The sequence below is a fragment of the Stegostoma tigrinum genome, chromosome 36 (assembly GCF_030684315.1).
Source record: "Stegostoma tigrinum isolate sSteTig4 chromosome 36, sSteTig4.hap1, whole genome shotgun sequence".
Taxonomy (NCBI): domain Eukaryota; kingdom Metazoa; phylum Chordata; class Chondrichthyes; order Orectolobiformes; family Stegostomatidae; genus Stegostoma; species Stegostoma tigrinum.
This window is the reverse complement of record NC_081389.1, coordinates 17,049,492-17,075,009: the sequence shown is the minus strand read 5'-3', so window position 1 is coordinate 17,075,009 and position 25,518 is coordinate 17,049,492. Positions and strand designations below refer to the sequence as shown.

Below are 25,518 nucleotides of genomic sequence, written 5' to 3'. Positions count from 1 at the left end.
CAACACAGCTCCCAAAGTGATAGCTACTCAGCCTTATTTGCAAACACTTTCATCTGCACCCTATTCCAAGCTTTGTTTTGTTTCTTTCATGCAGTTAGAATGAAACCAAATAAGTTGTTTGCTGAAGGTGTGGGTAAATTACATAAGGAGTAGCTGAAATCCCACAAATAGCTGATTTACTATGCCTGAAGATCCATCATTCAAACCTACACTCTTTCCCTCCCTGTTTACAAAATATATAAACCCATGCCTTCCACCAGCAATGATAGAGATAGTGCATGGAAACCCATGCCTTTCAGCAGTAACTACACTGCAATATGGAAAGGTGACCAGTAAGAACATTAGACCGTAAGACATAGGAGTGGAAGTAAGGCCATTCGGCCCATCGAGTCCACTCTGCCATTTAATCATGGCTGATGGGCATTTCAACTCCACTTACCCAAACTCTCCCCATAGCCCTTAATTCCTTGCAAGGTCAAGAATTTATCAATCTCTGCCTTGAAGACATTTAATGTCCCTGCCTCTACTGCGCTCCGTAGCAATGAATTCCACAGGCTCACCACTCTCTGGCTGAAGGAATGTCTCCTCATTTCCATTCTAAGTTGACTCCATCTAATTCTAAGGCTGTGCCCACGGGTCCTAGTCTCCCCGCCTAATGGAAACAACTTCCCAGCGTCCACCCTTTCTAAGCCATGCATTATCTTGTATGTTTCTATTAGACTAGATTCCCTACAGTGTGGGAACAGGCCCTTCGGCCCAACAAGTCCACACCGCCCTTTGAAACATCCCACTCAGACCCATCCCCCTATAACCAACACATTCCTAAATGCCACGGGCAATTTAGCATGGCCAATCCACCTAGCCTGCACATCTTTGGACTGTGGGAGGAAACTGGAGCACCCGGAGAAAACCCACGCAGACACGGGGAGAGTATGCAAACTCCACACAGACAGTCACCCGAGGTTGGAATCGAACCCGGGTCTCAGCCACTGTGAGGCTGCAGTGCTAACCACTGAGCCACCATGCCACCCCGATTTATTATCAATTATTATCTATTAGATCTCCCCTCAACCTTCTGAACTCTAATGAATACAATCCCGGAATCCAGTAATGTTAGGGGAACTCAGCAGGTGTGTCTGGAACTTGCAGAATGCAGGTGCAAGGAAGTTAATTGAGTGAGAGGCAAAAATATACCTTCCGAAAAGCGGTGGGAATTCTGCTGTTAATTCCTCAGAATCTTTTGGGTAGTTAGGTATGTCTGGCGTTAGGATCTGGTTTTCCATTCATTAGCCTTGTTGTGACCATTTTCCAATGTCCCAGTCCATTGGAATTATATTCACAGGCGCAATCCTTGGGGAGGCAATGGCCCAGTGGTTTTATCGCTGGATTAACTCAGGTAATGTACTGGGTACCTGGGCGCAATTTGAATTCAATAAAAATTCAAAAAGAGTCTAATATTAACCACAAATTCACTGCCAATTATCAGGAATAAAAAACATCTGGTTCACTAACGTCCTTTAAGGAAGGAAACTGCCATTCTTACCTGTTCTGGTCTACATGTGACTCCAGACCCAGAGCAATTGCCCCCTCTGGGCAACTAGGGATGGGCAATAAATGCTGGCCTGGCCAGTGACAGCCCTCATCCCATGAATGAATGCAAAAAAGGTCCTGTTTCCTAAAAACTGGAAACAGACGGTTCCAAACCCAACTATCTAAATGAGGTGTATATCGGGCAGGGCAGTCTTCCTCCTCCAAGCTCCAACAGCACAATCTTTGATTACTTGAGACCTACGTGACCAAGACATCTCTTTGTGCAAACACTCAGTGTAACTAAGGTGATGCCTCCCCATGTTAATCAGTCTTAGGTATGTCTTAAACATATTTTCAGTCTGGTTTGTTGTTGCTCAATGCTTACAGTGTTTGGAGTGAAGCCTAACCTGGTCAAACAGCTTACCCAAGTGAGACAGCTACAAAGGCTGATGTCAGCAAACCTGACCATGACCTTTCAGTGGAGCTGATCTCAAAGTGGGACTCAAAACCAAAGGCCATCTTTAGTGGCTGTACCTTCGCCCCTAGCAAGCCTTTCATGAAGAATAATGAAATGCATACATTCTCTCAGTTGTGATGAAAGGTCTGTGAGTTGATGGTGTGTGAGACCAGCTGAGCTTTGTAGCACCATGTATGTCTAAAAGGTGAATCCCAGCAGATATGTGAACCCTGGCAGTATCACTGAGGAGCCAATATTGCCCCTTGAGCAACTGCAACGAAGCAGTAGGCATTGGCTATACACAAGGTGCCTGATGGAGATGGCTAAACCCAATCCTCCAGTGACACCTTATAATGCTAACTCATAGGGCCATGAAGCATTGAGAAGACAGTGGGACATATCCTGTCAGTGATCAGCACGCACTCTCTTGTGGCACTGGAGCCAGGTTCTCTTGAACATCAATGGGCAATGCCCACTGAAGCCACCTCTGTCCTGGCTGCCTTTGCCAGTCAGGATGGCCTCTTGTTAGTGCCTCCAGGGGAAAGCACTTCCCTTTTCTCTTGGGCAGTCCTTCAGGAGAATTTCTAGGGAGGTATCACTAAAGCATGGCACCACATTTTATGCAGTCTCTGCCATCTGCAGGCAGTGGGAGGTGATGCTCTTGGCTGCCCAGATATTGAAGCATGGAAGCCTCCACTAGGGGGCAGACTTTCTGCCAATAAAAGTTGGCATTTTATCCAATATGGCAGGAAAATTGTTCACACAGAGGGTGGTTTGCATGTGGAATGAACTTCCTGGGGAAGTGGCAGATGCAGGTATAGTTACAACACTTAAAACTTCAGTAAGTACTTGAAGAGCATTGTTTGGAGGGATATGGGCTAAGCACAGACATGTGTGAATATTTAGTTTGTTCAGCATGGGCTGGTTGGACTGAAGGGTCTGTTTCTATGCTGTATGGCTCAAGTCTGTATGTGCCTCATGGATGCTTAATGTTGAGTTGTTAGACCTATTCACAAACTATGCCCCATTTAGCACAGTGTTAGTGCCATACAATGTAATGGAGAGTATCTTCAATATGAAGCCTGAACTTTGTCTCCACAGAGACTGTGTGGCAGTCGCTCTTACCAATACTGTTTTGGACAGATACAGCTGCTGCAGGCACGTCAAGAGCATGTATGTTCTTTTCCTTCTTATTTATTCCCTCACCACATACCAGTCCAGCAGCTCTGTCTTTTAGGATTCGACCAACTGGGTTAGTACTGCTGCTGCTGAGCCACTCTTGGTAAGGGACATCGAAACCATCCACACAGAGGATAGTCAGTGGCCTTACACCCTTCAAATAGTGTTGAACATAGAGGAGCACTAATTCATCAGCAGAGGGGAGAGTGGCAGTTAATTCCAAAAATCCACCGCATTCTGAGAGAAACGATTTCTCCTTAATTCCATCTTAGATGGGCAACCCCTTATTTTTAAACTGAATCCCCTTGTTGTAGTCCCTCCCATTAAGAGGAACATCTTCCTATCATGCACCCTTCCAAGACTTCTCAGAATCTTACAATTTGCCATTAGATCACCATGCGTTCTTCTGAACTTCAGCCTGTCCAACATTTCCTCATAAAATATCTCACTCAGTTCACAATTCCTGTTGAGCGAACCTTCTCTGATTTGCTTCTCATTCATATGGCGAACAATAATTGGGCCTGATCCCCCTTTTGCATATTTTCTGTTCAAATAAATCCAATGCTAGATCTATTAATAGCGGCTGCGGTGTTCTGCAAGACACTCAGTGGACTTTCATTTGATCCTAAAGATTTTCATCCATTTGTACTTCCTTAAAATTGTAAATATAAACTGGAACAAACAATATTGGCCAGATTTGAGAAGAGGTAAATTTATCAGCATTGGGAAGAAATGAGTTTATCAGCTTTTTTTTGTTTATTCATTTTTTTTGTGGGATGCAGGTGTCACTGGCTGGCCAGCATTTATTGCCCATCCCTGGTTGCCCTTGAGAAGGTGATGGTCTGCATAAACCGCTGCATGCCACCTGCTGTGGGTTGACCCACAAAGCCATTAGGGAGGGAATTGTGGAACTTGACCTAACGACAGTGAAGGGAGGGCAACATATTTCCAAGTCAGAATGGTGAGTGAATGGAGGGAAACTTAAAGGTGATGGAGTTCCAAATTTTTTTTTCACTTATTCATTTACAGGATGAGGGCATTGTTGGCCAGGCAGCATTTATTGCCTGAGATAACAAGGTGTAGAGCTGGATGAATAAAGCAGGCTAAGCAGCATCAGAGAAACAGGAAGGCTGCTTGGCCTACTATGTTCATCCAGCTCTACACCTTGTTATCTCAGATTCTCCAGCGTCTGCAGTTCCTACTATCTCTGAAGCAGTTATTGCCTGTCCATAATTGCCTAGAGGGCAGTTAAGAGTTACCACATTCTGTGGGTCTATAGGCCAGGCCAGTTAAGGATGGCAGTTTCCTTCCCTAAAGGACAATAGTGTACCAGATGAGTTTTTCCAACAATCGACAATGGATTCACGGTCATCATTAGATTCTTAATTCCAGACATTTTATTGAATTCAAATTCCACCATCGGCCATTGCAGGATTCAAACCTGGGTCCCCAGAATATTATCTGGGTCTCTGGATTAACAGTCCAGCGATAATATCATGAGGCCATCGCCTCCCAATATATTTGCTGACCTTGTCCTTTTATATGGAAGTGATTGTGGGTGTAGAAGGTGCTGTCTGAGGATCTTTGGTGAATTTCTTGTAGATAGTGCACACTGTTGCTACTGAGCATTGGTGGTGGAGGGAATGGATGCACATGGGTGCGGTGCTAGTTTAGCGGGCTGCTTTGAGCTGGATGGTGTCAAGTTCCTTGAGTGTTGTTGGAGCTGCACACATCCGAGCAAGTGGAGAGTATTCCATCACACTGCTGGCTTGTGCCTTGTAGCTGATGGACAGGCTTTGAGAAGTCAGGGGGTGAGTTACTCACCACAGTATTTTGAGCCTCTGATGGTTTTGTAGCCACTGCTTTTAAATGGTGAGTCCTGCAGAGTTATGGAAGTTGTGTTTATCAGATTCTATTCACTTTTCCTCTTTAATCCTCTTCTTTTTCATAAGGATATTGTTTAACAATTCCAAAAGTGTCCTGCCTTGATTAGTGTGGACTTTTATTTAAGATTTAACTGAAGATCTGAACTGCACCAAGATTTTGCTATATCCTCTAATTTTGTATACACTAGGACACCATATTTCCACAAGAAAATAAAACAAAGGGCTTACAATTTATTCGACCGTCCACAGCATCTCAGGAACTCTCTCCTAATGAAACTATTTTTAAATTATAATTAAAGGGATCATAGAATCCCTACAATTTGGAACAGGCCATTCATCCCATCGAGTCTAAACTGACCCACCGAAGAGCATCCCACTCAGACCCATCCTCCTACTCTAAGCCTGTAACCCTGCATTTCCCATGGCTAATGTGCCTATTTTACATACTTCTGAATGCTGTGGATAAGTTAGCATGGACAATCCACCTAACCTGCACATCTTTGGACTGTGGGAAGAAACCACAGCACCCCAAGGAAACCCAAGCAGACACAGGGAAAATGTACAAGCTCCACACAGACAGCCATAGAACCATAATCATAGAATTCCCAAAGTGTGGAAACAGGCCAATCAGCCCAACAAGCCCACACAACCCCTCCAAAGAACATCTCACCCAGATCCATTCCCCTACTCTTTCCCTGTACCCCCGTATTTCCCATGGTTAATCCATCTAACATACACATCCCTGGACACTATGGGCAATTTAACATGGCCAATCCACCCAGCGTGCACATCTTCGGACTGCGGGAGGATATTGGAGCTCCTGACAGAAACCGACACGGACACGGGGAGAATGTGCAAACTCCACATGGACAGTCGCCCAAGTGTTGAATCAAACCAAGGTTCCTGGCGCTGTGAGGCAGCAGTGCTAACCACTGAGCCACCGTGCCGCCCCAGTGTGCAATCAGTGTACAGAAACACGATAATAATGAATTAAGTTGATCTAATGATGAAGAATGAAAGATACAGGCTGGCCCAGGACATTGTGGTAACTCCTCTACTCGTCAAAATAGTCATGATGTGGAGGTGCCGGTGTCGGACTGGGATGGACAAAGTCAAAAGTCACACGACACCAGGTTATAGTCCAACAGGTTTATTTGAGAACACAAGCTTTCACAGCGCTGCTCCTTCATCAGGCGATGTGAGGATGAAGGGGATGCATGCCGAAAACTTGTGATTTAAAATAAATCTGTTGGGCTATAAGTTGGTGTCGCGTGACGTCTGACTTCAAAATAGTATCACAGGACCCACACAGGAAAAGCAGGAACTTCATGCAAGCAGTCATCTAAAAGACAATACTGCTGACAATGAATGATTCCCTCAGTATTGCACTGTGCTGTCATCACTGATTATCTGCTCTAATTATGGAGAATGGGTTTCGAACACTCAATGATGACTCAAGCAAAAGTGTTAACCAATCATCCACAGATGACACCTTAAACATACCTGAGTGTTAAGAGTGAGAAATGCCTGATAACCGAAGTTAATAACCAAATGGTATCCCTTCCTCTGACTCAAATCTAGAATTATAGCATTGCATTCGGAGGTAAATACTGCTCTCACACTTACCAACTTGCCAGTACTGTACTTTATGGTCACAATACTATTTAATTGGCCATGCTCAGCTCTGAGACACTTCTAAAATAAACTCATAAACAGATTGGGCAACCAGACCTTCATGCCAATTTGCCACATGACAATGACTGTATTAGTTGCTTGACAGTTGTTTGTTTGCTAAAGTGGACAATTAAACACACCTTCAGCCCACAACTGGTGGAAAATAACTGAGAACAGTTTGACCTTTGCAGATACTATGGTGACATAATCCCTTTCTGTTAGTCAAGATAAGATAGGCATTATACTGTTTGCAATGAGGACAGCAGACTCCACTGCACACCAGTCTTTCTCACAGTTAAGTTAAAGACTGAGACAGTGGAGTCTTGCCAATGTTCATAAATTGTTGGGTCTTGTTCATTTATTGTGGAGGACTGGTTACTCGAGGGCAGTAGCACATATCCCAGTGATGTTTACTTTTGAAACAGGATAGAATTGTAAAAGTGTTTGGAAAATGCTTTACCATGTTTAAATTTATAATATCAAACCAGAAACAACAAAAAACTTTTAATTATGTAGCGCCTTTGATCCCACAGGTGCATTATAAAACAAAACATGGTCCTGGGCCACTGAAACCATATTAAGGCTGAAGACTAAAAGCCTGGGATAGGTTTAAAGGATATTTCAAAGAGGGCATTAAAAAATAGAAAGAGAGAAAGGAGACATATAATCAGGGGTAACGATGAGTGCATTAGCTCAGAAGCAATGTGCAAACAGGATCTTGGTGTGAGGCAGAACGTGGGCATCCAGCAGAATTTTGGGCAACCTTAAATTGACCATCATTTACAGCACATGTTTAGTTTTTGTACACATAGGGATGGGTATCTTGATGGGGCTGGAGGAGGGAGAAGAGGGCTGCTTCTAAACAGCTGCACTCAGGGACCTATTGCTATGGGCTGCATCTGTTAGAATAATCATTGTTAGCTTTCTGAAATGCTACATGAAAAATACCAAAGTTTGAAAATGGGTCAATGTCTTGCAGTTGGAATCTCAGATAACAGATTTAGAAGGTACGAACTACAAGGAGAGGCTCAAAAGACTCGGACTGTTTTCTATGGAGCAGTGGAGGCCTAGAGGAGACTTGATAGAAGTCTATAAAATGATGAGATGCATTGATAGAGTATACAGTCGGAATCTTTCTTCCAGAGTTGAAATGTCTAAAACTAGGGGATATGCAATGGTTAGCACTGCTGCCTCACAGCACCAGGGACCTCAGTTTGATTCAACACTTGGGCGACTGTCTGTGTGGAGTTTGCACATTCTCCTTGTGTCTGCATGGATTTCCTCTGGGTGCTCCGGTTTCCTCCCACAATACAAAGACGTGCAGGTTAGGTGGATTGGCCATGCTAAATTGCCTCATTGTGTTCAGGAATGTGCAGTTTAGGTGGGCTATAGGGGAATAGATCAGTGTGGACTTGTTGGGCCGAAGGGCCTGTTTCGACGCTGTACAGATTCTATGATTCTATGCTTTTAAGGTGAGAGAGGGAAAGCTCAAAGAAGCTGTGAGGGGCAAGTACTTTAGACAGAGAGTGGTAGTAGTCTGGAACACACTGCCAGATATGGTGATGGAGGTAGATACAATAGGGTCATTTAAGGGACTTTTAGATAAGACATGAACATGGAAAGAAGGGAGGGATGTGGACCAAGGCTGAAATAATTAGTTTAATTTGGTGTCATGTTCCGCACAACTTTGTGGGATGGGGAGCCCATTTCTCTGCTGTACTGTTCTACGCTCCAACTCAGCTTCCAGACTCATCCTGATCACTCACTGGGCAAATGTGGGAAGAAGATGGGCAGCAGAATTTGGAGCCTGGGAACCCTGGAGGAATAAACTGCAATGTGGAAGAGGGAGAGAGATGGAGAGAGAGAGAGAGAGAGAGAGATAGAGAGAGAGAGAGAGAGAGAGAGAGTACTCAGATATATTTTGGTGCTGTCCAATGAATTAAAATGTTTGAGGGAGAGTTAGCAGCCTGTTGTACATTCCTCCCAGATGTCATGTCCAAGTTAATGAATATGAATGTGGGTTGTGCTGAAAATCGGGCTGCCAAGTTAAATATAAGAGTTGAGAGATCATGTTGCCGCAGTCATATGACATGGGTTTAGCTACTTTTGGAATACTGTGTGCAATTCAGGTCTCCCTGCTATGGGAAGGATGTTGTGAAACTTGAAAGGGTTCAGAAAAGATTTATGAGCATGTTACCGGGGTTGGAAGGTTTGAGCTGTTGGGAGAGGCCGAATAGACTGGGGCTATTTTCCTTGGAGCATCGGGGGCTCAGGGGTGACTTTATCGAAGTTTATAAAATCATGAGGGGCATGGATAGGATGAATAGTCAAGGTCTTTTCCCCAGGGTAGAGAAGCCCAAAACTAGACGGCAGAGGTTTAAGGTGATAGGGAAAGGTTTTAAAAGAGACCTAAAGGCCAATACTTTCACACAGAGGGTGCTGTATATGCAAGGAGCTGCAAGAGGAAGTGGTGGAGGCTGGTACAATTACAACATTTAAAAAGCATCTGGATGAGTATGTGAATAGGAAGGGTTTAGAGGGATATGGGCCAAATACTGACAAAAGGGACTAGGTGAATTTGGGATATCTGGTCAACATTAGACGAGGGATCTGTTTCCATGCTGTATATCTCTATGGCTCTATGACATTTAATTTTAAATACAGTATTGCAAGCTCAATGGTATTGCAAAAATGAAACACCTCTTGACTTGGACATAGACCTCCACTGCCACGACATCACAACAGCTCTTGGCACCTATTGCATTCTGACGCACAGAGTCAAACTCTACCCTGCCGGGGTTAAAGCATTAAAGATCATCATGCATCAGGAGGGAATGGTTGAAATCAGAAACAGCAGTATATAGGAGAGAGAATGGTCTTAAAACTGATAGAGAAAATAACGAAGCATTGCTGATTTTGCATCTCACAATGAATTGGGTAACAAGAGATCTGAAAAAAAAATGCCAATTCAGAGTTGAATACTTGAGAAAGTGAGCTGGATCCTCAGTAAGTTAACAGATACAGGAAGTGCTGGGGAAACTCAACAGGTCCGACAGCATCTACAGACAGAGAAACAGAGTCTGCGTATGACTCTTCCTCAAACTATTGTGTTTCTGTAACACTTCCTGTTTTTATTTCTGATCTCCAGCAGCCACTTTTACCCTACATGAGACAAGTCATGTTTCACAGCTTGTGTTGCAATGGTGAAAGATTGATGTTAAGTCATAGTTAAGATTTTAGCTTCTGCCATAATTCCCACGCACTTGCCAAGCTGTTGGGAAATGACAGCAAGAGTTGGCATTTCAACCAACTTCTCCCACAGAGCTTGCACAGCAGTGTGCCAGTGGGCTGGGTAATGTGTGATGCGTACAACATAAGAACAGAACATTTAGAAACAGGAGTAGGCAATATGGCCTCTTGAGCTTGCTCCTCCTGATCTCAGTTTGGCCTCAACTCCACTTTCCTGTGCACTCTCCATAACCTTTTAATCCATTACTAATTAAAAATCTATCTCCTCCCTAAATTTGCTCAACGTCCCACCACACTCTGGGGGAGTAAATTCTAGAGGCTCCTGATCCTTGGAGAGAGGAACTCCTCCTCATCTCTGCTACCTCTGGTCCTAAAACGGTGACCTCATGTTCCAGATTGTTCCATTCAGGAAAACATAGTCTCTACATCTACTCTGTAAATCCTCTTTAGCATCTCATACATCTCAATTAGATCTCATCTCATTCTTCTAAACTCTAGGCAGTATGGGTCTAACCTGCTCAATCTCACTTCACAAGATAAATCCCTCATATCTGGAATCAATCTAGTGATCCAGGGAGATATAGGAAAAGAGGCAGTGATTGAAAACTAGCAGCAAGGGGACTGATGAAGTATGAACATGCTGCTGTGGGCAGTGGCTAGCAATTGTACCTCTGAATCAGGTGAGCAAGATCATGGTTAAAGTACTACTCTGAACATGTGCCTTTTGGAGCAAATATTAATCCCATGCACACAGCCTATCCTCTCAGGTCAGATCTATAAGTACCATGTGAAGAAAAACAGGGCACTCAGGTGAATCAAACTGCTGAGCATCAAAAAACAAAAGCAGAAAACTGCAGAAGAAACTCTGCAGGCCTGGCAGCATCTGTGCAGAGAACGCAGAGTTAAGGTTTTGAGTTCAACGTGTCTTGATAGAAAGGTCAGTGAACTCGAAATGTTAACTCTGCTTTCTCACGCCACAGATGCTGGGTTTCTTCAGCAATTTCTGCTTTTGAGTTCGGACAAATACTCGTCCCACAGGTAACAGCTTCCCTGTTAATTCACAGCTGGGAACTTGCTGTGTGCAAATTGTGTGCCGCGCTTTCCTGCAATAAGACAATGAATGCACTGTAAAAGCTTGGGTCTTGAGAGGTGCTACATAAATGTGAACCTTTCCCTGGTATTATTTGGATCTTTAATGTTTTCTCTCTAGTAAGGAAACCGACACTGGTACTTAAAGTGTTAACTGTGGGGATGGTTGTCGATCTGATTCTGTGGCAGAATGTTCAAACGTTTCTGGTACACAATACTAAACTGAACAAATGTTACACCTGCATGTCATGTGACCGGCCACATCATCAGCTGCACCAATTGTCTTTCATGTCAACCCAATTCATCTCTCTGCATATGTTATCTACTCACTTGAAATCAAAGGTTGTTCCTCTTTGAGTTTTCTGTTGAATGCTTCACTAATGAAGTATTCCAATGCAATTAGCAATTCTGACCAACCTTAAAGAGAAATGTCAATGCAGGGTTATTAATTAATGCTTTGGATATGAGTCAACCCTCACTGTCGCTGCATTAGCTGTCGAAACAAACACAGGAAGTTTATGGGTTGTCTGCTGTGGTACATTGGATAACACTGTCACCTGTTCGTCTTTTTCAATTCTCTTTCAAAATAAGGGGTCTCCCTTTTAAGACAGAGATGAGGGGGAATTTCTTTTCTCTCAATTGGTTACTAATCTTTAGAATTATCTCCCTCTAAGGAGAAATGGAGGCAGAGTCATTGAGTACATTCAAAGAGGAGTCAAATAGATTTTGGATTGACAAGGGAGTCAAACGTTCGGGGAGATAAGCAAGAAGGTTGAGTTAATCAGACCAGCCATGATCTTTTTGATGAGCAGAGCAGGATAGAGGGGCTGAATGTCCCACTGTGCTCCTACTTCTAAAATTCCAATGACTGGGTGAGGTATTTCTTCTGATTGATGTCAAAGATCTTCTGGGGTTGTTGCCTAGACTTTTCCCATCCATTTCTTTATTTATTTGTTCATGGGATGTGGGCATCACTGTCTAGGCCAACATTTATTGTCCATCCCTAATTGCCCAGAGGGCAGCTCAGAGTCAACCATATTGCTGTGAGTCTGGAGTCACATGTTGGCCAGACAAGGTAAAGATTGAAGTTTCCTTCCCTGAAGGACATTAGTGAACCAGATGAGTTTTTCCCAACAATTGACAATGGATTCATAGTATTCATTAGATTCTTACTTCCAGACATTTATTGAATTCAAATTCCACCATCTGCCATGGTGGGATTCAAACCCAGGACCCCAGAACATTGTCTGGGTCTTTGGATTAACCATCCAGTGATAATACCATTGGACATCACCTCCACACCATTTATTTCTATAAAGGATGTAACTTCTCAACTCTACAGATATTCACTGACCCATGGGAGAAGAAATTTCTTTTCTACTTGGTATTAACTGAATGTTCCTTTATTGAGTAGCTATGTCTCCTAGTTTCATGTCCCCAGCTAGTGAAAACATCACTTTAATATCTACCCCAACAAACCCCCTCAGAATCTTATGTGTTTCAAATAGATCACCTCTCATTGTTCTAAACTCTGATGTGTAAAGGCCTCAGCAGTTTAGCATTCGTGATAAATCACCCTCTTCATCCCAGAAATCAGTCTAGTGAATAGCTTTTGAACTTGCTTCTATGCTAATGCATCCTTTCTTAAATATGGAGGCTAAACGTTAGCAAGTGGGGCTAGATTCATTTAGGATATCTGGTTGGCATTGGCGAATTAGACCGAAGAGTCTGTTTCTGTGCAGTACATCTCTACGATTCTCCATTAGGGAATGAAAGTAAACATACTGGAAATGTCACAGTATATTGGAATTTTTTTTTGCGAAAGAAGACATTGATGCTGTGCGTTGAGCTTCTGCTTATATTTCCGTTCCCATTGCCATATGGGTTCTGCAACAACAATTCAAGTGTTTAATGTATTCTGAAAGTCGCTGGTCAAAGCTTGTCTGCTAGAGATTTTTAAAAAGTTTGACGGGATGTGGGTATCCCTGTCTAGGCCAGCATTTGTTGCCTGCCTCTTATTGTCCTTGAGGAAGTGATCGACTTTCTTGAACTATATCAGTCCAATTGATGTGGCTAACACCCACAGGACTGTTACAAAGGGAGTCAGGAGTATAGGTGCATGGAAAATAGGAGCAAGAGTATGCCAATGGGCCCTTGAGGATTGAATAGAATCGTGGCTATTATCCTGCTCGGTCCCTATTCCTGCTTTGTCCCCTTGCCCTTTGACACATTTGACACTCGGGACCGTATCTAATAGTTCTAGGGTTTTGACTTAGTGACGATGAAGGAAGGCGACATATCCTTTGTCGCTGTGGTGGCACAGAGGTTATAACTGCTGCCTCACAGTGCCAGGGACCTGAATTCGATTCCGTACTCAGGAGGCTGTCTCTGTAGAGTTTGCATATTATCTCCGTGTCTGCATGGGTTTCCTCCAGGTGCTCCAGTACACTCCCAAAGCCCAAAGATATGCTGGTTAGATGGATTGGCCATGCTAAATTGCTCATAGATTCCAGGGATGTGTAGGTTAGGTGGATTAGCCATGGGAAATGCAGGGTTACAGGGATGGATAAGGGGGCTGGGTCTCGGTGGGATGATCTTTAGTGTGGTCTTGATGGGTTGAATAGCCTGCATCTACACTGTAGGGATGCTATGGTGCATTGATCATTCATAGAAATCGGATGAAGGTACTGTTGATACTTCAGCCATAAAGAGATAGTAATCCTTGAAACTCTTAGGAGACTGAGTCTTCAAATGGACCTTTGTACAATCGGTTTTATGGAATACCTGGTTGGATGGGACAGGTTTTGTTCAGTTGGGCAGCTCTTTTCCCTGGAATTTCATCATGTGCAAGATGAAAGGCTGCCTGGGGGAAGTATGGAGTTCTACAATTTGAGTTCCTGGGAAGTAATGTTAAAGAGGGAGATGGTATAAGGAATAAAAATAAAATACTCTTAGATGCTGAAAATCTGAAATAAAAATGGAATATGTGGAAGAAGCTCAGCAGCTCTGGCAGCATCTGTCGGGAGAGAAACAGAGTTAAATTTTTGAGGCTAGCATGATTCTTCTTCAGAATTTTTTAACACTTTAAGCAGTGTTGGCTTCAACATATGAATGAATGAGCGTGGGAGCTGCTTTATCATATCTTTCATAGAGGTCTAATTGTCTTTTATCCTGCCAGGTTACCTTTGAGCACATAAACCACTCACTGATTGCCTTATGATTTCCTCATATTCATGTGTTATGTACACAAACAATGCACAAGGCTAAAATTACTTTATTACATGCAGCAATATCTGCAGAGATCCACCCATAGGTTCAAAATAAAAGTAACACGGTTTATTAGATCAGATTCTTGAGATACTTAGATAAAAAATGAAGCAGTTACTGAAATTCATATAGTACCTCTCACAACCTCAGGGCATCTAATAGTACTATACAACCAAAACTAACTATTTTAGAAATAACAAAGAGCTGGATGAAGACAGCAGGCCAAGCAGCATCAGAGGAGCAGGAAGAGTGATGTTTCAGGCTTAGACCCTTTTGTTTAAAGTGTTGTATGTTGGGAAACACTTCTACCAATTTATGGACAGGAAGCCTCTACAAAACAACAATATAAAGACCACATCAGCTGTTTGATTGATTGCTTAATTTCATTTGCTTTTTATTGTCACATGTACTCAAGTACAGGAGTACAGTGAAAAAGTGAATAATATCACAACACAAGGCACCATCTTATGTACAAGTTCATTGGTACAGAATCTTAAGAACAAGGTAAAAAGAAAGAACACAGTTAAAAGTTAAACATTGCAGTAATTATAGCAGAGTGTAAAACATACAAAGTAAGGTTAAAATTGCAGACATTCTTAGTTTTAAGTAGATTATAAAGAAATAAAGCTGAAAGTTCAAACATTTGCCATGTTGACTGAGAAATAAATATTGAGCAGAATATTTCTTCTCAAAAATAATGCAATGTAATCTTGTACACCTACCTGACAGAGCAGGCAGGGCCACAGTTTAAGATCTCATCCAGAACAGCCTCAGTGCTATGAGATAACAAGGTGTGGAGCTGGATGAACACAGCAGGCCAAGCAGCATCTTAGGAGCAGGGAAGCTGATGTTTCGGGCCTAGACCCTTCATCTGTAATGTCAACCTTTACTTTGTGCTTGTTCTCGCTAGCATTGGAGTTGCACATACAACATTCAGGGCCAAAGGTGAGAGTTCTACCAGTTAACAGCTCATAACTTTCCTGATGTGGTAGTGAAGGCAAAGAAAATTAGGAAAATTTAAGAGACAGTTTGAATGCTCTTTTGCTGCACGTGAAACTCTTTGGAAGTATGACCTAGATGGACAGAGCAGTGGCTCAGTGGTTAGCATTGCTGCTTCACAGCACCAGGGACTTGGGTTTGATTCTCACCCTTGGGTGACTGTGTGGAGTTTCAATATTCTTCCTGTTCCTGTGTTGTTCCACAATCCACAGATGTGCAGATTAGGTGGACTAATCATGCAAACTGCCCTGTAGTGTCTAAGGATGTATAAGCCAGGTGGATTAACCATGGGAAATTTGGGGTTATGGGGGTCTGGGTTGGATGCTGTTTGGTCAGTTGGTGCACACTTGATGGGCTAAATGGCATATTTTTGCACTTTAGAGATTCTTCTACTTTATGATCATCATAAATCTCCCTTTGAATTCCCTTTTTAGTAGCCTTGTACAAATTAGACACCGAGTCTCAGGCAAAGACAGCAGGGAAGGAGAAGCATCTGTAAAGGTGACTGAATTCCACTGTCCATGCAGAAGTTAGACTAGATTTGAAGTTGCCCATCATTTTCGAGGCCAACCAATCAGGTAAGGACGGTCAAACAGTGCAAAGTCTGTGAGTAGACCCGGAGTGAGGGATTAGCGCCTGGGGCACAGGGTCAACTCTCTAGAGCAGTTCCCACTGAAAGCCAAAACCTTGGTAGTTTGTGTTGTATTATTATTATATTATTACTATATTAGCATTATTATGGATGATCCTGACACTGGAGGATCTGGACCATGAAGCTTGTTCATTGAAAAGACTTTGCATCATCTCGATCGATCTCTGAAGATTTCCATCAGCTCTTCGAATGTACTTTGGACGGTGCAATCCTAAATAATGCTCAAATCCCTTTGCTTTCCAGACATCGCCCATATTTGGATTGTGAAGGCACTGTAAGATTGGAGGGTGGCAGGGATCTGTCTGAAAGGGTGGTAGGGTCAAGCAAGCTTGTGGGGGGAAAGAAAAAGTCCTGGGCTATTTCACCCAAGCATGGCTACAAGGCAAGGAGCCAAGTGGGAATGAGGCTGGGTGGCAACTGTTAGATATCACCACCAGGATGAGGTGAATGGCCTCTCTCCCTGGTGTACGTCTCTAAGGTAGCAACACCTGTCACAGCTTTAAAGGAGGAAACTAAAAGGCTATAAAATGTGCCCTGAAGTAGGGCACCGAGGTAAAAGTGAGAGTTAGACTTACTGTCGCACACACAGATCTCTCTGCAGGTGAAGTATCTTCATCTGAAAGCAGCCTCAGAGAAGGAGGGACCAGAGAAGATGCACGAACATGCCGATTTTACACATCAAGTGAAGAAACTGTCCGGATTTATAGAACAAGCCAGCCTCTGTGTGACGCATTTTTCAGAAACTTGAGAGTTGGAACAGTGACCTGAATGACTCTGTATCCGCAGGTAATTTAATAAGGGGCCGTCGTTAGAGAAAGTAGCAACTGTGTCATGCTGTGTGCAACAAAACAAGCTCAGCTCCCCCCACCCACGGCCAGAAACACAGGCTAACAAAGCAGCACCTCAGATGGTTTGGAGGTGGAGAGAGAGAGTTCTCTCCAACAAAAAAGCAAGGAAAGTGCCAACATGGCTCTCCACCTGGAACTGAAAATGAGATTAGGGGACGGAATAATGTTTCTTGGCTGACGGCTGAATCGACAAAGAACAACCCCGTTTGGCATTGTGTCAGGGTGCTCAGGGAATGGGGAGAAAAGTTGGACAGGAAAAGGAAAACCTCTTCTTTCTGTAATGCATCTAAAGTCAAAGATTTCGAGCGGCAGGTCATCATTTCAGACCGGCTGTTTTAAAACGGTAATTGCACATAAAAATGCAGACCGTATCAACTGTCATGTAACAGCGAACACATCTTACGGTTTCAAAGTTTGTCCTCCTTTTCATATTTCTTACATAAAGCTCAGTCTCGGGTCAAATCCCAGATTTTCAGAAGCAGCCTATAGTTCCTGCAGATGCTAAATATAAAACACAATTATTAACGTGCATTTCATAACGTGTATGGGATGGGTGAGATTCTTCATTGGATAATGAATCCCCTCTATCCGGATATTCTTCTACAGGATGACTGGTTTGATTTCATTGCAATAGCACACTTATGATTGTGTAAATAAATGGCTGTAGTTTTTCTAAGTTTAGCTTCTATTAATTCAAATTCTTAAAATAAAAACGGCTGCAATGGAAGGTAAAGTCACCATAGTGGCATTCTCTCATTAGCGAAGTGACTGATAGTGAGCGTAACCTGAGGGTTAACACACCTCTAGCAAGCTTCAGAAAGCAATATTTTCACATAACCTCAGCCAATGCAGGAATCTTAGTGACTGCACGGAACAAGACCCTTCAGTCCAACTTGTCCAGATATTCTAAGTTAATCTCGTCCCATTTGCCAGTGTTTGGCCTAAATCGCTCGAAATCCTACCTAGTTATGCTGCAGCTATGCAAAACCCTGGTACAGCCACATCTGGAATGTTGTGTCCAGTTCTGGTCACCTCATTACAGAAAATTTGTGGAAGTATTGGAAAAGGTGCAGAGGAGATTTACCAGGATGTTGCCAGGAATGGAGGGAAGATCTTACGAGGAAAGATTGAGAGAGCTAGGGCTTTTCTCCTTAGAATGATAAAGGGTGACAGGAGACTTGATAGAGGTATGCAAAATGATCAGAGGTATAGATAGAGTGGACTGCCAGAGGCTTTTTCTGAGGGTGGAGGTGGCTATTACGAGGGGGCATAGTTTTAACTTGAGTGGAAGTAGATATTGGGGAGACATCAGAGGCAGGTTCTTTCCTCAGAGAGTGGTAGGGACATGGAATGCATTGCCGAAGAGGGTAGTGGAGTCAGCCTCATTAGGGCCAATTAAGTGGCTATTAGATAGGCATATGGATGATAGTATAAGGTAGGGTGGAGGGTTAGATAGACCTTAGGTTTAGGGTAAAAACTCAGCGCAATATTATGGGCCGAAGGGCCTGTACTGTGCTATGTTATATGTTCTATTCACGTATCCATTCAGATGACTCTTAAATGTTGTAATTGTAGCAGTGTCCACCACTTCCTCTGGCAGCTACACACACCACCCTCTGTGTGAAAAAGTTGAATCTATGCTCTTGGCATCATGCTGCATTGCAAGCCAGCCTCTCAGCCATCTGAGCTAACTGAGAAGGCAGTGGCAAGCTGCATTTTTGACCCACTGAAGTCCATTTGGTGCAGATACATTCATAGGGCTTTTATGGAGGGAGTTCCAGGATTTTGACCCAGCGACACTGTAGGGATTGCGTTATATTTTCAAATCAGGATGATCAGTGGCTCAGAGGGGAACTTGCAGGGGGTGGTGTATCTAATGCCCTTGTCCTTCTAGACGGTGTTGGTTGTGGGTTTGGAAGGTGCTGCCTAAGAAGCTTTGATTAATTTCTGCAGTACATCTTGCAGATGGTATATGCTTGTATCGGTGTACACAGGATGAAATGACTTTATTCTCCAGTTTTCCTCCCTGTGGCTTGCTCCGCTTAACCCCACTGCCAGTCACAGAGGTTCGTCAACTTTCTTGCATCTCTCAGATGTACCTTTTCAACTGTACTGTTAGCAATTCATCTTCCAAGGGATTGGGTTTGGCTGTTCAGATATTTCTTTACTTGTTCTGATCAGCTGCAATCAAAATGCAGGGTGTTTCTTCAAACAGTATTTATTTACACCATATAGGTAAGGAAGGTTAGGGTTTGGTTTAGCTCAGTTGGCTGGCTGATTTGTAATGAAACATAAGAAACAGGAGCAGGAGTAGGTCAACTTGCCCCTTGAGACTGCTCCACTGTTCAATAAGATCATGGCTGATCTTGTCATGGGCTCAGCTCCACTTACCTGCCCACTCACCATAACCCATAATTCTTTACTGTTCAAAAATCTATCTTCGCATTAAAAACATTCAATGAGGTAGCCTCGAATTGTTTCACTGGGCAGGGAATTCCACAGATTTACAACCCTTTGGGTGAACAAGTTGCTCCTCAACTCAGTCCCAAATCTGCCCCTGTTATTTTGAAGCTATGCTCCTAGTTCTAATTTCAGCTGTTAGTAGAAACAACCTCCCTACCTTATCTATTCCCTCAGTAATTTTATATATTTCTATAAGATTCGCCCCTCACTCTTCTAAATTCCAATGAGTATGGTCCCAGTTGACTCAATCCCTCCTCATAAGGGACCCCTCTCAACTCCAGAATCAACCCTGTGAACATCCTCTGCATCCCCTCCTGTGCCAGTACACCCTTTACCAAGTAAGGGGACCAAAACTGTACACAGTACTCCAGGTGTGGTCTCAACAGCCCCCTCTACAGCTGCAACATGACTTTCCTACTTTTAACCTCGATCCCTCTATCAATGAAGGACTGTTAATGTAGAGTATTGATAACAGTGTGGGTTCAATTCCCACACCAACTGAGGTTGCAATGAAGGTCTCTCCTTCTCAATCTCTCCCCGTTGCTTCAGGTATATTGACCCTCTGGTTACAACACTACTAGTCTGACCTACGCTTTGGAAAGGCTGGGGCAACTCTCCTTTGCGATCTTGCATTGGATATTTCTGTTCTAATGCTCTTTAGATACACTTTTCTTGCAGTTACTTTCTCTGATTGACAATTGAGATTGCAGCTTACATCAGAGGCTCATCACAGTGCTACCTTAACACTCTCTTTTAGATACAAACCCCCTAGCAATAAACTTGGTTACTTTGTACTTTAAAAATCCCATAAGGAAGAGGTGCCATATAAATGCTTGTTATGATTGTCTGTAAACGGAAAGGAATAGCAATCCTGAAATAATTAAAACTATTTTGACCAACTTAGTGCACACATTCGGATTACAAACAAGCAAAACTTTCCCCTACAGGAATAAATTACCCTGTCACATTTACGTCATTCAGTCATTTCCATTACCCGCTGATTTGTTTTAACAACTGTTTATATATTTTTGTTTCAATTAGTTGTTTTGCGGCTCGTCAAAGTCAGTCAAAAGAGTTCACTGTAACTTATGTATTGTATTTGTGCCTTGTAGTCAGCCATTGATGAAAGGTTATTTTCCTTCACAAGTTCATAGGGTAGAGGCTTCATTGGGTCTGCACTACATACTTCTCAATCTTGCATTGCGCCAAGTCCTGCAGAACTGAGAGAAGACCATGTTTAAATCTGACACTGTAGCTTTTATACAGTAATCAGAGTGAATTGTTTGCAGAGGTGCATAAGGTCACAAAATCAATGCGACATCAACCAGAATGAAAGAGACACTTGAGACAGGGTGATAACAGAGTAGGAGATAGGGTTCTGTTCACCTAGACCCTGTTCTTATCTTTATTCTTTCCATTTGAGCCAACAAGAGACTAATGGAAAATGGCAATATGTGGTGTGAGGTGGATATTGCAAGAATACAGCATTAGTTTTGTTCCTATGTCCAGTTTCTGCTCACACCCAGTGAAGGCCCAATGTGTTGGTGATGGGACTTTGAAATCTCTCTGTTCCTCTGACCCCACTTTCAATCATTCCACCATTGTGGGCCACACCTTTGGCTGCTTGGACCATTAACTCTGGAGTTGACCTGACCCCAATCTCTATACCTTCAAACCACTTGTTAGAACCTACCTCTTCAATCAAAGTATCGGCCATCTGATCTAATATCTCCTTAAATGGCTCAGGAGTGTATTTTGTTCATGGTCCTGCGAAATATCTTCGATGTTTTATTACATTAAAGGTAAGGTCACCATGCCCCTAGTCTAATAGGGTTGCTGTCTCATGAGAGAGAAATGACAGGTAGTGGTTAACCTGAGGGTCATATTTTAGGCAAGGAGAGAAGTTGAGGAGGAGAATCTTTCACGATAACTTCAACCAGTGTGGGAATCAAGCCCATTGCTGTTTGTGTTACTCTACATTACAAGCCAGTTGAGCTATCCAAACACCATACAGCACCATAGATACAGTAGTTGCTATAAATTAGGTTGCATTAATGAAGGCATAACTGTTCAAGAGTTCTTTGATGTGGAATTGGATGAAATCTCTGTGTAGTAAAGCAGATTGACAAAGCTGAAAGAATTGTAGTGTTAACTGAGATTTACTGTGCTGAACATTTGCGACTGAGTTAGAGGTTGTGGGTTCAAGCCCCAATCTTTAGCAGGACCAAATTGTCAGAGGTGCCGTCTTTCATAAAGGACTCTAAGCTGGAGCCCTACTTACATTCTGAGGAGGGCAAAAAAGGCTCCATAGCATTATTTTGCAGAATCAAGGGACTGCCTGCAAGGTACTGACCAATATTAGTCCTTACTTCAAACATATAATCCTAAAAACAGTTGCAAATATTTTCAAATTCTGCAGAACTTCCCCCAAACCTGTCTGGAGACCCTCCTTCAAATATTAACCTTCATTCAAAAGCTTCTAATTAACATGAACATGTTCCTGTGAACGCCCAGTAAATATTAACTCCTTGCCAGGGATTGCTTAATGCTTTCCCCTGTAGAAAATCAATTTGTTGACATTTCAATAAATGAAAAATATAGGGTATCTCAACTGATGTTCGAACAAAGAGACATTTCAGACTCAAAGCATGAATTGCTTCTCCCTCAACAAATGCCACCTGACCGCCTGAGTTTCTTCAGAAACAAAAACAGAAATTTCTGGAAAAGCTCGGCAGGCCTGGCAGCAACTGTGGAGAGAAATCAGAGTTAATGTTTTGGGTCCAGTGACCCTTCCTCAGAACTGGAGTTTCTCCAACATTTTCATGTTTCTCTTCTGCAAAATGTCTGGCTGAGTAACATTTCTTTGATTGATTCCTTCTAAACTGAGCTGTTGACAAATCAGTTGTAGGTAGAAAGCCTCATCCAGCCAGGTTGATCTGTGAAATATGAACCTTTTTTTTCCAATAAAATTAACATGGAACATGCACAAGAGTTTCTCCAGAATTCCTTGTGTCTGTTTCTCATTTTCAGCATCTGCAGTATTTTATTTCTATCTATGCAGAATGAAAAATTATGTATAAATGTTGACATACAACCATCAGCCTGAGGCTGGAACTAACATTCTCGTCTGGTTAGGCATTAAATTATAAATTACTTTTTGAAACGTTCCATTGAGAAAACATTAAAAATGCAAAACATGTTCCCTGTGGACTTATTGGCTAACAATATCCAAATGCCCACATGAAACTGATGCACAGCGAAGTCAGTGGCCACAGATTACAACTTTTACGCGATGCTTGGATTGGCAGATGAGGATACTGAAATGTAGGTTATGCAAGGTGGTAGGAATATAGGTCAGCACAACATTGTGGGCCGAAGGGCCTGTCCTGTGTTGTACTGTTCTATTTTCTATGGAATGCAATTTCAAAACATGGACATGAGGAAAAGCCATTCTATCACAAGGAGATGCAAGAGACCAGGATTCAAACCCCATTGTTTAACAATGCTCACATTATTAGAACATTGCAACATAAGAATTTGGGGGAGCAAATTATTGCAGATGCTGGCATCTTTACTTAAAAGCTCTGATGGAGAGTCATCTCAACTTGAAATGATAGCCTCCTCTCTCTCCACGGATGCTGCCTGACCTGCTGTGATATGAAGTTGGAGCCCTTGAGCCTGCTTCGCTATTTGGCATAATCATGCCTGATCTCATCTTGGCCCCACCACCACTTTCCAAGCCTCTCCCTATACCCCTTCAGCCCATTACTAATTTTAAAATGTCTATCTCCTTCTTAAATTTACTCAATATCTCAACCATCTGCCACACTCTGGGATAATGCATTCCATGGATTCATGACCCTTTGAGAAATATAATTTTTCCTCATCCCTGTTTTATATCTGCTATCACTTACTGTAAAATGATGACCTTGCATTAGACAATGGAAACGCTAATAAATATAGTCACTAAAACAAATTGTGAGAGCCATTTAAAGTCATAGAGATATACAGCACAGAAACCGACCCTTTGATCCAAATCATCCATGTCGACCAGATATCCTAAATTAATCTAGTACCATTTTCCAGAATATAGCCCATATCTCTTTAAACCCCTCCTACTCATGTACCCATCCAGAGTCCGTTGAAATGTTGTAATTGTACCAGCCTCCATCACTTCCTGTAGCAGCACATTCCATACACACACCACACTCCGCATGATAAAGTTGCCCATTAAATCCCTTTTAAATCTTTCCTGTCTCATCTTAAACCTCTGCCGTCTAGTTTTGGACTCCCCTACCCTGAGGAAAAGACCTTGCCTATTTTCCTTATCTATGCCCCTCCTGATTTCATAAACCTCTATAAGATCACCTCTCAGCCTCTGATGTTCAGGGAAAATAGCCCCAGCCTATTCACCCTCTCCCTATCGCTCAAATCCTCCAAACCTGGCCACATTCTTTTAAATCTTTTCTGAACCCTTTTAAAGTTTTACAACATCCTTCCTATAGCATTTATTCAGACTTTTTCGACAGAAAGCCAGGTCAGTGAGTCTGGGAGAAAAGAGCAACATGGAGTTAATAAAATGTGAGGCTGGATGAACACAGCAGGCCAAACAGCATCTCAGGAGCACAAAAGCTGACGTTTCGGGCCTAGACCCTTCATCAGAGAGGGGGATGGGGAGAGGGAACTGGAATAAATAGGGAGAGAGGGGGAGGCGGACCGAAGATGGAGAGTAAAGAAGATAGGTGGAGAGGAGAGTGTAGGTGGGGAGGTAGGGAGGGGATAGGTCAGTCCAGGGAAGACAGACAGGTCAAGGAGGTGGGATGAGGTTAGTAGGTAGATGGGGGTGCGGCTTGGGGTGGGAGGAGGGGATAGAACATAGAACATAGAACATAGAACAGTACAGCACAGAACAGGCCCTTCAGCCCACAATGTTGTGCCGACCATTGATCCTCATGTATGCACCCTCAAATTTCTGTGACCATATACATGTCCAGCAGTCTCTTAAATGACCCCAATGACCTTGCTTCCACAACTGCTGCTGGCAACGCATTCCATGCTCTCACAACTCTCTGCGTAAAGAACCTGCCTCTGACATCCCCTCTATACTTTCCACCAACCAGCTTAAAACTATGACCCCTCGTGCTAGCCATTTCTGCCCTGGGAAATAGTCTCTGGCTATCAACTCTATCTATGCCTCTCATTATCTTGTATACCTCAATTAGGTCCCCTCTCCTCCTCCTTTTCTCCAATGAAAAGAGACCGAGCTCAGTCAACCTCTCTTCATAAGATAAGCCTTCCAGTCCAGGCAGCATCCTGGTAAACCTCCTCTGAACCCTCTCCAAAGCATCCACATCTTTCCTATAATAGGGCGCCCAGAACTGGACGCAGTATTCCAAGTGCGGTCTAACCAAAGTTTTATAGAGCTGCAACAAGATCTCACGACTCTTAAACTCAATCCCCCTGTTAATGAAAGCCAAAACACCATATGCTTTCTTAACAACCCTGTCCACTTGGGTGGCCATTTTAAGGGGGGATGGGTGAGAGGAAGAACAGGTTAGGGAGGCAGAGACAGGTTGGACTGGTTTTGGGATGCAGTGGGTGGGGGTGGAAGAGCTGGGCTGGTTGTGTGGTGCAGTGGGGGGAGGGGACGAACTGGGCTGGTTTGGGGATGCAGTTGGGGAAGGGGAGATTTTGAAGCTGGTGAAGTCCACATTGATACCATTAGGCTGCAGGGCTCCCAGGCGGAATATGAGTTGCTGTTCCTGCAACCTTCGGGTGGCATCATTGTGGCAGTGCAGGAGGCCCATGATGGACATGTCATCTAAAGAATGGGAGGGGGAGTGGAAATGGTTCGCGACTGGGAGGTGCAGTTGTTTGTTGCGAATCGAGCGGAGGTGTTCTGCAAAGCGGTCCCCAAGCCTCCGCTTGGTATCCCCAATGTAGAGGAAGCCACACCGGGTACAATGGATGCAGTATACCACATTGGCAGATGTGCAGGTGAACCTCTGCTTAATGTGGAAAGTCATCTTGGGGCCTGGGATAGGGGTGAGGGAGGAGGTGTAGGGGCAAGTGTAGCATTTCCTGCGGTTGCAGGGGAAGGTGCCGGGTGTGGTGGGGTTGGAGTTGTTAACATGGAGTTAATTGATCCCTTGCAGCAAATGAATAACTGTCAGCAGAATCCACCAATGGGCAGGGTAGTGGGGCTGACTGTTTCCTTGCCAATTT

General features: G+C 43.3%; 1 protein-coding gene across 2 annotated transcripts in view; it reads right to left on the bottom strand.

The window, feature by feature from the left end:
- LOC125446850 (synaptotagmin-4) overlaps nucleotides 1-25,518 on the bottom strand; it is a 72,307-nt gene that overhangs the window by 36,836 nt on the left and 9,953 nt on the right. Inside the window, exon 1 of one of the 2 annotated variants that reach the window (XM_048520770.2) lies at nucleotides 16,558-16,716. The exons of the other annotated variant lie outside the window; for it this stretch is intronic. Coding sequence (XP_048376727.2) covers nucleotide 16,558 — 1 coding nt within the window. The 5' untranslated portion in view covers nucleotides 16,559-16,716. Of the gene's footprint in view, nucleotides 1-16,557; nucleotides 16,717-25,518 lie in introns of those variants that run through there. 2 annotated transcript variants of the gene reach the window in all.